The 14110-nt window shown below is 42.2% G+C and overlaps 1 protein-coding gene across 3 annotated transcripts in view; it reads left to right on the top strand.

The window, feature by feature from the left end:
- LOC136433599 (CDAN1-interacting nuclease 1-like) overlaps positions 1-14110 on the top strand; it is a 49466-nt gene that overhangs the window by 2027 nt on the left and 33329 nt on the right. For all 3 annotated transcript variants that reach the window (XM_066425964.1, XM_066425966.1, XM_066425965.1), the window contains exons 4-9: positions 627-687; positions 2983-3061; positions 8379-8458; positions 10499-10548; positions 12592-12659; positions 13837-13902. In XM_066425964.1, coding sequence (XP_066282061.1) covers positions 627-687; positions 2983-3061; positions 8379-8458; positions 10499-10548; positions 12592-12659; positions 13837-13902 — 404 coding nt within the window. The remainder of the gene's footprint in view (positions 1-626; positions 688-2982; positions 3062-8378; positions 8459-10498; positions 10549-12591; positions 12660-13836; positions 13903-14110) is intronic.

Below are 14110 nucleotides of genomic sequence, written 5' to 3'. Positions count from 1 at the left end.
TGTAAATGTAGAAAACACAAGCATCAGGAGACCCAACCATTTTATGCATCGAGGGCCAATCATCAATGTTTTTATGCCCATTAGTTTAGTCATTGGAAGATACACTGTCCCCAAGGGAATTAAGGAATACTAATAATCAGCATTATTGGATAGCCTGGTAAATGGTCAAAAACAAAATGAGCAAAACTTCAAAGCTAGAAGCTGTTAAGTCTACGTAAAGGTGGTCATTTCAAGTTTTAAGTTGAGCAGGGCGAAAGGGAGTAGGTTCAAGGCAATGCTCCTTTACATTGGGCTAAACATCACGTCCTATCCCCGAGCCTGGGGCCCTGAGATACTTTAGTAGATATCCCCGGGGCCCTTAGACAGATTAGTAGTGCGTAATGGCAGGGTGTTTGGCCCAGAACCCAGAGACTGAATCCCCTAACATGCCCCACTGCTGTTGTGCCCTTGGGAAAGAAACACGAATTTCATCACTTCACAGACTTTTGCAATACAAACAAACAAGTCTGTCCCTGCAAATTGTTTTGTCATGATATGTATTTCCTTAAGATATAGGATGTGATGATAGAGTGTAATGAATAAAGAATTAAGAGTCACAAATCACAACCTCTTTATTATCATTGCAGGTATCAAGAAAGAATTTCACCAGAAACGATGGGCACTGTCCTTTTGAGAATAGCAAAAGAGGTGAGTATCAATGATATACAGTCAAAAAGGCCAAACAAAACCACTCAGGGTACCAATAAACTCTGGTCTGTGTGGGCAGGTAGGCACTATAAACAGGATTCGTAAGTCTTGTGTCAATAATAATAACTTTAATAGCAAAAATTGTTTAAGGGACCACCAAAAAATGGTCACATTGGCCTGATGGGCCTTATCTGGGGGTGGTCGCTTGTACAGGTTTGACTGTACTTTCAGCAGCAAATCCTATGGCATACTAGTATACTGCAAGATAGCTGAGATGCATCCTTATCTGCTGATTGCTGCAAGAAGATATGTTTCAAATGTATATTTCCATAGATATGTATGTGAGTGTTGATCATAGATGTTTGCACAGAAATGAAGCATAGCTGTCAGTAGCAGGAGTTACATACATTCAAAACTGCCCAAGAAGTTGTGTAGACACTAGACAGGTGGTCACTATATGTAAAAACTTGTCTAAGGGACCACCAAAAAGTGGTCACATTGTCATTGACCAGGTAGTCTCTATGTAGAGATGGTCTCTATTGTTGTATAGGTTTGACTGTATCAGCAGTACATTCAATGAAGAACACAGATGGATGTAGTGTTATTATCTACATACTAGTAGTCCACCCACCAGCTACACCTATCAGGTGTATTGAGAACTGCAGCACCATGTTATTTGACAGTTTGATGAAGAACCAGAGGAAAATGAAAAGATCTATGATGTCAGGTTTGACAAATGTGGCATTTGGTGGTCCTCTATAAACATGAATGTACAGGGGCAGGCTCATTGTTATACAGCGCATTTGTTTCAATGTAAATGTTTGCTGATTGCTCACTGCTTTTGTCGCCATTACGCATGTTTCCGTAATGGATGTCGTGCATGAAAAATGGCTTGTTCGGAAAATTATGGGCCGACCTTCCTTGTTTGAAATTAAAGCTTGTTAGTGTGGATCTTGGTGACAGGTTGATAGATGGTGCAAGGCCATGCTCTGACCTGGCATTTGAATCTGACATTCTGTTGTCAGTGGCAAGTCATTCATTTCGCAGGGCAGCCCAGCAACTTTCAGCAGCTTCCATGGCCTCGCCTGTCACCGCTTCTATTTGTCAAAATTTGCCCCACAGTTGAAATATGGAACAATTTGGTGGGAAGACAGGGGATCCCTGGGAGACATTTACTTTATTGTCAAGCCAAGCAAAACTTTTTCATGGCACATCTATCAGCTGTCCCAGGCAGTGCCTACATGCCACAAGTTTGCTTTGTGATGAATGAGGAGCCCTTAGATTCAGCATTTTATTGTAGGCCAAAGGAACAACTTTGCGTTACACTCATCAATATGCATTGCCAAAGAAAGCACAAGAGGAAGTAGCCATACATCTTCGGTATTGCCCCTTCCTGGTAGCGATTTTTCTTGGCACTGATGCTGGCGATCACGCCGCACTGATTGGAAAAAACTCTCGTCAGCGTAGTTACTTCTCCGCAAATTCACTAGGATGGTACACGGATTACATACATGTACCACAGTTTGAGGAAAGGCAATTTTTTTCAAAAAAGTCAGAAAGGAATTTTTGGGTATAGGGGCAGTTTTTAAAAGAATAAAGAAGTTAACAGCTATGGTTTCATGTGAAGAGTCGTGTCGGCTTGGCATCTGTCTACATTAAAAGTCCCTGTAACAGTATAAGGAAATTTCTCATGTGGTGAAGTGACAACTAAGTGTTGTTGACACTGCTTTTATTTTATTTTCACCAATAAACGAACTAGAACTAACTTGATATGGTGACAAATACAAATGATATTCTTTTCAATCTACGTGTTATTTGGCATTTCAGCTAATGTTTGCCTTGTAACAAATATAACCTTATACTGGTACTTTCACTGTGTCTTTTAGGTTTTTGATTTACCCCTAGGCACTGAAGTTACAGTGGCCATTTTTTTTCTTCTGTGAAGTAGGCTGATGATATTATTTACCGAGATTGTGAGATATGCTGGTGCAATGGCCTAATGGGTAGAGTGTTTGCTTGCATGGTCATGGCTTTGATCCCCGGCCGGTCATGCCAAAGACTTAAGAAATTGTACATACTGCTTTCTCTGCTTAGCACTCAGCATTTGGGAAAAAGTATGGAAGTTATACTATGGAAGTTAAGCACGCAAATCATTACCAGCAGAGTAGCCCCCTGCTGTAGAGACTTGAACAAAGTTGTGTTGCCCAAGGGCTGCAAATTGGGGATGGGTGCCGCCATAGGCTCCACCAAGTGCCGCGGGAGGACTTTATGTGACATATTCTATAACTGTTACAGATTGACCTGGCTCCCTCCCTGCTAGCAAAGATCATCCTAGAGCACCACCTAGCACTGCAGTCTGCAGAGTCAGAAGCACGTAAGTACTGTACAAAGTCTATTTGTGGGGTTTGTTTTAATTTTCTATTGTTATTCCTGGTCCACTCCTCATTTGAACTAAATACAGGGCTTGAAATACTGGGTGCATGTGCACCTTTGTGAACCCAAAATTGGAGCACCTAATTTTTGACTGTGGGTGCACCAGTGCACCTTGATATTTTTGTACGCTATAGGGTAAAGGTACTATTGCACACTAGTATTCAGAATCTTCTTGAAACGTAAGTATCAGAAAAAGCAATATGATATTTTGTTCTACTTTATTTGATATATAACTTGTTTGAAATTTTGAAGTTAGCTATAGAATTACAGATTGAACTTCTCAAGAGAGGCAGTAGCGTTAAACGTTGGAATTATGTTTTGCTGACAGTCAACTTTATTTCACATGGTGGACCCAAAATTCTTTCTGTGCACCTAATTTTTTTGGTTGGGTGGGTGCACCAGTGCGCTCATTTCCAAAAATGAATTTCTAGCCCTGAAATAGGCCTGAGGAGAGGTCTGTATTTTGCCATTAACGGTATATGAATGAATGAGTGCATGAATGAATGAATGAAACCTTTATTTAAAACTGGATGGCCCTGTTGGCCTCAGCCCCTCTTCAACTTCCCAGAGGTTATAGGGTTTATTCATTTGAGAATATGTAAGTGTGGGCATTTTTTTGTAGTTGACTGTATTTAACATGCTTTGGTCATAAAGAGAAATTTCAAATGAAGAGTAGGTTATCTCAGACTAAAGATGAACAGCCCTGTCAAGCTGGCAGCGGTGGTGCAGTTATGCTTCATGTTGCTAGGGGTCTCTCTTGTATTAGCAAACCACCATTTTTCACTGAGGTTGCTGTCAGAGAGCGTACACTCATTTCAGGGACATTTGGGATCCTGTATAGCATACATGAAATAAATCACTTTGCTTTGTGGGAAGTTTATGTTTTGGTAACTAACAATTATCCATGTAACATTATATTTTGCACAGATGGATTTTTAATCTGGGAACTTTTAGCAATATCTATATTCTAACCTTTAAAATCATGATAAGTCTCAGATGAATACGTTTAATCTTGCATGGTTGACACATTTTCCTTTTTGTTTATGTGTTTTGTCATCATACAATAATTGTCATGCCAGATAAAAGTATGTTATTTTATAAAAGTCCTTTATGTTTAGTGTATTTTACTTTAACATGGTATACATTATCAAAGTCACAATTAAGTCATGGTCAACAACACAGTATATCATTACAAAGTCACTGGAATTTCCGTTAATGTTTGCAGTGTCAGTGACTAAGTCTGGAAGAAGTGCACAAAATAGGACCCAGCAGCAAATGAGTGGATGGAGGTGCTGTTCTTCTGTAGCTTTTATTTTAAGTCTTGTTCAGTTGTTGCAGTACTTTTCGTTGCTATGATAGTTTATCTGTGAACAAGAAGTGTTTAAAACATTGAGTTATATTGGAGCCCGATATGACACCAACATAAGTTGGACCAGTTTCTGGCCGTAGTGGTAATGTGGCCCATAACACACCCTGCCCTGATGTCACCAGAATTTCTGCCTCTGTAGGAAAAAACGACTGCAGACGGCCGAGTTGCCCATTTCCCACACCATCAAACGGTGTCATCCTCCATGCAGAACTGCATTTAATGCCCCCAACACACAATTTCCTGGGGCCGTTTTAATCTTCCCCCGCTGATTTATGTCCCAATCCTCTTCCCCTCTATTCGGAGGGAAGTCCTTTCTGCAGATGACCACGATCACTAATACTGGGGGTAAATGAAATTCAATAGACCCCGGGTCAAAGCCATTGCCTTCTGTTAATGGGGTAGAACAACGATCAAGCCGCCCCGCTCTTCAATTGTCCAGAATAGTTTCCCGTCTGCCCTCCAGGCAAAATTGGCACTCCTAAGAGCGGATTTGTGCAGAAAACTTGGGCTGGCCACCTTTGTTATGGAGAAGGAATTTTGTGGCTCCCAGATTAAAGTGGAGAGTGCAGGTCATTATCTTTTATACCCCGGCACAATGGCCATCTCACCTAATGGTGGATATCCCAGAATAGTGCTGTATTGACCATATATGTAGGTGCCGAGGTCAGCAGTAAGACCTTGGCAACACGGCTGCCCTATACTTCTTTCTCCGTAGAGTACAATACAGGACACCGAGTTTGACCATTTTCTCTCTCCCATGTCCTTAGTTGTCTACTCAGTACATCAGCTAATGATGGATGATCAACCTGAAGTTGGGAGTTCCCGGCACTGGTGCAGGGGTTAAACCAGGAAGGTCTATCTCTTTTGAAAATCAGCTATCTCACACGGGGTCGATGGGCTCTTAGCAGCCAAGGAGTTTCTGCTAATCAGTGAGGTTCTGAAAATCGAAAGCCAAATTACCTGAAATTCTGAGTATTCCAATTTTGGCCCTCAAGCTGATTTGGCGAGTGCCGGGCGGCCCAGGCTGGCTCCCCGGTTTAGCCGCAGAATTTAGCGGTAATGAGCAGATATCACTTAGCTTCACTTAGTCTGGCTTATCATCACCATCGCAGAGGTGGGGAGCCTGGCGAGAATCCCGGCCCCAAAGTGGACACTTTTGCCCACAAACAATGATTAAACTGCGGGGAGGGCCCCCTCGGCTCATCACGGGCCAGAGAATCATTATCGCCGCAGACCGTAATGAGGGTCATGCATTAACTTTCTATTCCTTGCGATCCCACATTATTAAGGCGGGTGATTTAATGGGTATCCCCAACAATGGCAGCCCGCGATCATTATCTGGTCCCTGGATTCGCCCAAACAGGGAACGCAGGCCCCAACCTCATCAGTTCTTAAGTCATTAGGGTAAATTGGAATTATATGGACTAATGCAGATAGGCCCCATTCCCTAAGATCTCGGTAATTTGTTGGTCAGAGTCAATGATCCGAAAAGCAAAGATTCCAAGCAAGCTGATTGCAGAAAGTGCTGGGGCCATTGGAGTTGAGCTGCACTTGTTCCCATAGAAATTGGAAAGTGCATATGAAAAGATCAGGAAGGGGGATTGGATCGATGTTTGCTCGCTCTCTTCTTGCCTTGTCCTTTTCTTGGGGTTAGAGTAGAGTTGGGAGTCCATCCCATGTGGCGGTCAAGTGAAAGGAATGTATCGCCGGCACACACTTCTATCAGATGATAGCTGTGCTGAGCAATGTGTGGTACACACACGGTAGATGGCTGGGCATGATGGCAATTTACGGTGGCAGAGCTCTTGAAGCACACCTGTGTGAGAGATACGTGTGTTAAATGTTTTTCTAACAGCCATCATGCTCTCTTATTTTCTGTTTTTAGGAATTAAAATCAGATGCATCTTTGACTTGTGAAGAAGCCGGTAGAATTAATGTAACAAATTTTGCAGCCGTACCTGTTGCTTATTACAGGTGACAGAAATGGTGATTCACAGGTAACAAATGGAACCTGGCAGGTCATATGTCATCCTAATGACGCCTATTAAGCACCAATTTGATTAATCATCTTTAACAAAACTGTATGAAACGAAGCAGCCACCAGGTTTTACATGAAAGTGTGCTGTTGGTGTTGCCTCCTTGTGAATTCTTGCGGCCTCAGCGGGGCCATTGTAGAGGAGTGATGTATACAGATTCCTCCTGGTCAGTCCGCCTGCAGACAGGAAAAATTGAACGTCTGACACCGGGCTCTTTCTAATTGTCCAACCCAATTTGCTGACGACGGCAAAAATTTATCATATGAGGCCAATTGGGCTCGTCTGTTGCATTCAGCCTGAAATATATCTGATCATCAGTTTCGTGTCCGGAGCTACAGATAAAGTTTCGGGGGGTGCGGATCCCCCGCTAATTTCGTATTGATTTTGGGTTGGTCCTGTCAATTTACCCATTACTCTACATTGCACATTATTGTCTCTGTCAGGTCTCCCTGGCCTCATCAGTATTGATTTATTGCCTTACAACTTTGCAACGCATATCGTTTTTACTCTCGATAGGACCCCGCATAGTCCACACTTAAGCTCTTTTGTTTCCGTCGGGATGCCGTGTATAGGCATTTGCCCGGCCGGGTACATTGAGAAAGATGACCGCCCGCCAGTTTCCTCCTGGTAATTCCGGGTATATTGCCGTCTGTGGATTACAGTATTGATACTCCGCCTCAATCTAAGAAAGCCGCGGCTGATGGATGGTTTTGATCGTCCTGAGCAATAATGAAATGTAAGCCAAATTGACCTCAAAGGTAGCTTTATGACCCAGTCCCAATGTAAATGATTTTTGCAATATTTTACATCCGGAAATGGGCCGGAGCCTCTGGTACTTGTAGGATTTGATTTGAGGGAGGCAATTTGTTGCCCACATTACGGCTATGAAATTTTTGGTGGGCTTTTTGAGTATGGACCGACTATCGTTACATGCCCCGTAGTTCCCCTCAAAAGGGCCCGAGAAATGCAGCGGTCATCAGAGTCTCGGTGAAAGACTGGTCATAAATAAAAGAAGGAACTTAAGTTGCAGGGATGTTATTGGGAATTACTTGCCCTGATGTAGACAACATTCATTCTGTTCGGCACTTAGTCTGGGCAGAGAAGACCACAACACAGGGAAACCTCGGCCGGAGAGATTTGTAGGGTTTGGGCCTCGTTACACAGCTATTTTGATTACATTGTCTAGTAAAACTAATGTAGTTTTGCTGATAGAATAAATCACTTATACTAGCTCTATAACTGCTTTGGAAAACACTTCGTAAAATATTGTGGCGGGGAACTCGTATTGAAATATCAGTTATATCGGGAGAGTTATTGGCCATCATTCTCAATATTGTTTTACATATAACCTCAAATACGAGAATATGTTTTAAAGGGACAGTAAAATCCATGGAATAGTTAATCTCCGGCCCGAAGAGAGGCATGATCATATGTCCCTAGGGAAATATCTTATAAATATGGTTTACTGTAGGAAGCTAATTTTTGTTGTAGGTTTTACTTTGATACGCAGCAGAAAAAAAAACTATCAGAGGGAGGATTGGCATTAGAATACAGTGTATAGAAATAGATTAATGATATTTGGCCATGAAGTGATAAACACCAATAGTACTGTCCATGTCTGTCTGTTTTTGTTTACTAGTCAAATATTTTAAAGAATCAGATTTTGATTCATTATTGTCATGTTACCTTAACGTGAAATGTTAGCTACTATTTAAGATATGTCTTTTACCTATTGTTAAATCCACAAATCAGCCTTGTGCTGCTAAATTAACCGTCTCTTTCTCATGTCTCCTACAAGGCTCTTGTTTCTGACTCAAAGTTGTACTTGTTGTCTCTTCTCCATGTTCCTCCAGCTGCGAGATCCTACGTGAACCAGCTGCTGAAGGATCCCTGTCAGATCCCAGATCCTGTCCTCGCTAACGAAGTACAACAGGTAAGCAAAACTTACCTGGCCTCACATATCAAGTGAGGAAACATCTCAAAACTCACCTGGCCTCACATATCAGGTGAGAAAACATCTCAAAACTCACCTGGCTTCACACATCAGGTGAGAAAACATCTCAAAACTCACCTGGCTTCACACATCAGGTGAGGAAACATCTCAAAACTCACCTGGCCTCACACATCAGGTGAGGAAACATCTCAAAACTCACCTGGCCTCACACATCAGGTGAGGAAACATCTCAAAACTCACCTGGCCTCACACAGCAGATGAGCATTCATCTCACAAAACTGAACTGGCCTCTGGTGAAACTCTTTTACTTTCTCAAGTCATTTCTCTTTTTGTACTGTTTTTTAGAATTGTAGAATTGAGTAAATGATTGAATGGAAATAATGAATGAATGAAACTTTTCCAGGAAAGTGATTATTTCGAGGACTTAAGTACGTTTTGTACTTTTATAACAGCTTTGTATGTGAGAATTACAAGAAACTTCTTCATATTCAAACCAGGTGGAAAAGGATAGAATACAGGAGGCAATGTTAATCGTCCGCAATGTCAATGTTCTCCTTGGACCCCTAATCCAGGTTACACCCAGACATAGGTATATACCATACAGCATGGTCTTTTGGGAATTGCAAAGCAACAGACTTCCTGAGATCTAAGAGGATAAGACTTACAGTCTTTAGCAGGTTATTTAGCAGGTAAAAGGCCACCCAGGTCTGTACCAACCACCGGTCTGACCGTCCTAATTACCAGCGGCACAGGTAGAGAGGCTGTGTGGGACATATATATGGAGTGTGAGCTCCTGTATTAAGTTAGTGTGACCTTTATGGGGATGGTGGGGGACAGTGATGGAGGGATGCTGTCACCCTGCTTGGCACTTATTGCCACTGGGTGGATTATTTTGTCAGCTTCCAGCTCTTCATCCTCACAGGCTGAAATTAAGGGGACAGACCAAGAAATATCATAGGGAAGGTCGAGCCAAGGAGCTAAGCTGGCGGGAAATTTTCCTCGTGCGGGTTTAAGACAGATGGATTTTCCTCACCTAGGTTGGGAATCATAGAGGGGAGATCTTCATCACTGTGACAGTACACAGGGACTGCTCTGTATGAAATGATAAAGTATTTATGAATTCTCCCCCGAAGTAAGGTAAGCTTCCTAAGATGTTAGTTTAGCACGCCGTAAAGCCAGGTAGGGAAACAATTCATCACAAACCAGTCACAAGCCCCGTGTTCTGTTATGTAAGCAGTGGCTGTATACCGAACTATAGCCAGCCCTTACCTGTATGTAACGTTACAGATTTACATAGCCTTTCTCACCTTTATTGTAGGGTTCTGAGACACAAACCTGACAAGGCATTTTCTAAATGGAAGATGATTGCTTTATGATGGCACCTTTGATCTTCCCCCTGTGGGAAAACATATTAGTGATGACTGGACATGTTGTGGTGTTGCCTGCTGGGTTAGATGCATGTAATAATCTCAGTATGCTGCACTACCTGGGAGGGAGTGTAGACTTGCTTTGGTCAGCTATGTGATGTAGCAATCATTGAAATAAACCATTGATTATGTAGAATTCTGTTAAAACAGGAAATGTTATGTCAGTATGCTGCACTACCTGAGAGAGGGAGAAGGTATAGACTTGCCTTGGTCAGCTATGTGATGTACCAATGATAGAGATAAACCTTTGATTATGTAGAATTCTGTTAAAACAGGAAATACAATATTAGGCACAGCTTTAAACTGAAATACACAGTCTGGACCCAACAGGTCATAGTTATGTAATGTCAGTGTCTAAATGATTACACAGTCAGAACAGGGATGGTCATTTTGGAGCTCTGTTCACTGCTATTAGTGATTAAGTAATTGATACTACTACTAGTAGTGAACATTTGGTAAGGTTGTATGAATGTTACATTATTCTAATTTGTTTGAGGTTATTGGTGCACCTGGAAAGAGTGTCCAATATATCAGTGTCTCAATTTTGTTGCCTTTATATCATTGACTGTGTTCCCCTAATGTTTTGTTGCAGTGCATCCTGAATGACTGTGTGTATGGACCCGTGGTGGACAGCATACGGCAGTATCCTTTTCACATTACAGACTTCAACTCATCCACTATTGACATAGAACCTGTCCCTGACAGGGACATCAGATTTGTCAAGACACTTTCCCAAGGAAATCAAATAAATAAGGTAGCCATTTTGTGCACTCTTTTTTACAGGCAAAGAAACTACAAACTGTGTTTGAAACAAGTAAGTTTTTTAGCTAAAGGTATGCAGTGGTGGAAGTGGCATGCCTTTTTTGCTCTCACCATACAAGTTTGATGACTTGTTCAACAGATTTTGTTGTCAACAAAGAGAAAAAGGGAAACTATGAAACAACCAATTAAATTTGAGTAGCATTACCTCAATTCTTTGAAGCAACTGATGCATGTAGACCAAGACTAGTTGAGTAATTATACATGTCTTTTCTATTAATTCCAAGTACTTTACTTAAATCGTGCATTAGAGAGATGATTTTAAGTCTTGCACACTTCAGTGCAGAATTCAGCTCACATACACCATTAAAATAACATTTAAGTTACAGAGTCAAAGATAGCAATGCTATCATTCCCTCACAACCCTGCCCTATTTTACATGTTCCATGGCCAACACGATAAGGGAGGCGTAACACTACTGTCCCCCTGCTTACCAAGCCAGACAACTTGGTGTCTTCTTCAATCCCCCCTTACAAAAACAACCCTCTTATCAGGTGTTACAAATTTTGTAGGGACAATTACGTTGGCCATGCCTTGCAGGGATTTGCCTGCAATCCTCAGATACTGGGGGACCGGATGCTCCGGCATGTACGGGAGGACGGCGGGGTCGGCAGATAGCTGCCGCGGATGTGCTCAGTGAAAAGAATTGACATGACGATGCTCCGGGTGGGTTTGGAACACTGAGAAAATGTGGTATCTTCGATAAGGCAGTGGTTGATGCAGCATCATCAGGCGCTGCCACACACGGCTAAGCCTGGCTGCCGCGACCTCTGCTTCCACCTAAGCCTTCCTTAGAGGAGTCTGCATGGGTGGGACACTTGCTTTGAGTGATGTGACAGATTTAGGGCTGCTCTGAAATGAGTTGGGGATTTTACTCACCTGGGACTAGGTGGTGAACCTGACCCCATTGAAACATACAATTCTTGACCTTTTATAGGGCGGGATTCCCATAACCCATTAGCAATGGCAGGGGACAGTCAGGGATGTGGCTATTACTTGGGCTGGATTTACTCTGCGAGCCCAGAATGTGCGATATGGTTGTAAAGTGTTACAGATAAAGAGGTAGGAAATGCCACTTTGCAAAGCAGATCCTGAGCATTCCTCAAGGTTTGAATGGAAGAGCAGCAAAACACTTTGAAAAAGACTTTTATTTTGTTTGTTACGGCGGCTCAACTGTGGATGGCTAGTCCACTGTATTTGAATCAGAGAGCATAACGCTACACCTTTTTATGTGGTTGTCAATGCATCATGCTGTCAGAAAACATCAGCAATATTTCAAGTTGGATAGCATGAAATGTCAGACAGAAAAACTGGGCCTCCCAGCCATTAAAGACACTGAATGACAGCCTAGAGTAGTACTGCAACTCCCGTCGTCACCATTACTATTGCAGGCAGACAGCTTCATTTCTGTGCCAGAAAAGGGGTATTTGATGAATCCCGAAAAGCATAAATTTGAGCATACTGTAACACAGAAATGTGTGAAAAGAGAGAAAGCGAGCAATGGTCAGGAGAGCAGATTCTCTTTTTCCAAAGTTTTTCTCATCTTTTTTTTTTCTACATAGTTGAGCTGCAACAACAAGACATATAGCTAGGCTGTCGCTATCATGTCTGGATCTGTTGAGCCTGTCTGATAAAAGTTTGAGGGACGGTCTAACACGTTGTTGTCCCTGTTGTGCAGTGTGTAAGCAGGTAAGCACCTGATGAGCCTCACCATCTATCTCTGGTGCTGGCCTCTCCATAGGTCACTAACCAACTGAGATACCACTCCGTCCAGTGGTTACAGATAAACCTGGATGGTTCCAGGCTGCAGGGAGCCTGCATTACCATAGTCTGTACCGTGTCACCTACCTTGACCTTTGCCTCCAGCTCTGTAGGATTTGAGTACGAGAACAAGCTGAAGAGGATTTTAGAAGACAAGGGCATCGCCTTCATAGGTGAGCTCACTCCTGTGTCCTCACGACCTGAAGACATTTGACTCAACTTATTTCAAACTTAAGATGGTGTGCTCCCAACATGTAGAGTACCCTCCAGTAACTGTTATTGTTCTTGAAATTTTGAGACACGTTGACAGCCTCCTCAGCAATACTGCATGGTAAACCATTAGAACACAAGAAAAGGTAAAATTAAAAATAACAAAAACTTCTAGCAAGTCATTCAAACAATGGAACAACAATAGTGGAAAGTGACTAATTTCCAATTTCTTACAGGTGGACCTTGTGTGTTACATGATTGTAAATTCTTATATGAAGTTCCAGGATTAAGCTGACATACATGAGGGCCTGCGGCCCCTTTTCCGTAGCCAGGCTATTTTGATTTACCGTAATTCATAGGGAGAGCTTTTTTAGCCTCATACTTCTCAGTATTTTGCATAATTGAATTCCTGAATTTAGCGTAATGCATCGACAGTCCTACTAAGTTTGATGCAAAGTGTTGTCATCACTCCTGTGTAGGCTCTCATAGATATTGCCTGTGTAGGAATATGACAAAGGAAACAGTACTTTAATTCTGGTATGTCTGAAATGTAACATCCCAATGCTGCCACATAACAGATGTTTCTTCTGGAAATGTCTTTCACTTAGAAATCAGATTTACACTTTGGCAATATTGCCTGATTACTGTGCAATGCCAATTGAGCAACAGCCAAAAATGCACCGGGATATCACTACCCCCTTGGAACAGGAATGTTAGAAATTGGACCAGGAAACAATCCTGGCCTCAAGTTACATTTGACAAAAACATTTTGGTGTGTTGGAATTCACAGAATTTAACACTTCAAAAGTATGTACATCTGTTCCTTTTGTAAAATATGTGCTGACGAAAAATTGTGCTGCTGAACAGCTTGATGGTCCAGATGTCTTTTAGCAGCATTTCAATTTCTGTCATGAGTTGTAATCATATGACAGGTTGTTTCAAAAAGCGTGTCATATAACCGTATCATTGATATTTTATTCATCAAAGGAAACTTCCGCCGTTTTCCTAAGTTAACTTTTCTCAGTAAGTAGAAACTTTGCCGAGATGACTGTCAAAATTCTTCCCAACACTTTCCCCATTAGCAGATAGCAAGAGATATTGTCAGACCCTTGTGATGTATGTAGTCATTCCCTGCTCCAGGTGAAGACGTGATGCGAGCCAAGGGCTACGACAAGACCCCCGACTTCAAACTGGAGGTGCCTATAGGTAAGCCTGACGGGGCGACAAGCGTGATGTACAGCCTTCTCCTTGCCCCGCGTGCTTCTTAAACAAAGAGTGATGAAAAATACATTCTTAATCAAGGCTCTTGTCATTATCTCATTTTCCAGAGACTTGTGTGATCATAACTCATGCAGCAGCATGTAGAGAGGGAGTCATAAATCTGGGGGATGCCATCAGGCATGACAGTAGGGCC

The sequence above is a fragment of the Branchiostoma lanceolatum genome, chromosome 4, assembly GCF_035083965.1.
Source record: "Branchiostoma lanceolatum isolate klBraLanc5 chromosome 4, klBraLanc5.hap2, whole genome shotgun sequence".
NCBI lineage: Eukaryota > Metazoa > Chordata > Leptocardii > Amphioxiformes > Branchiostomatidae > Branchiostoma > Branchiostoma lanceolatum.
The sequence above is the reverse complement of the archived record's forward strand: the minus strand, read 5'-3'. Positions and strand labels throughout refer to the sequence as shown.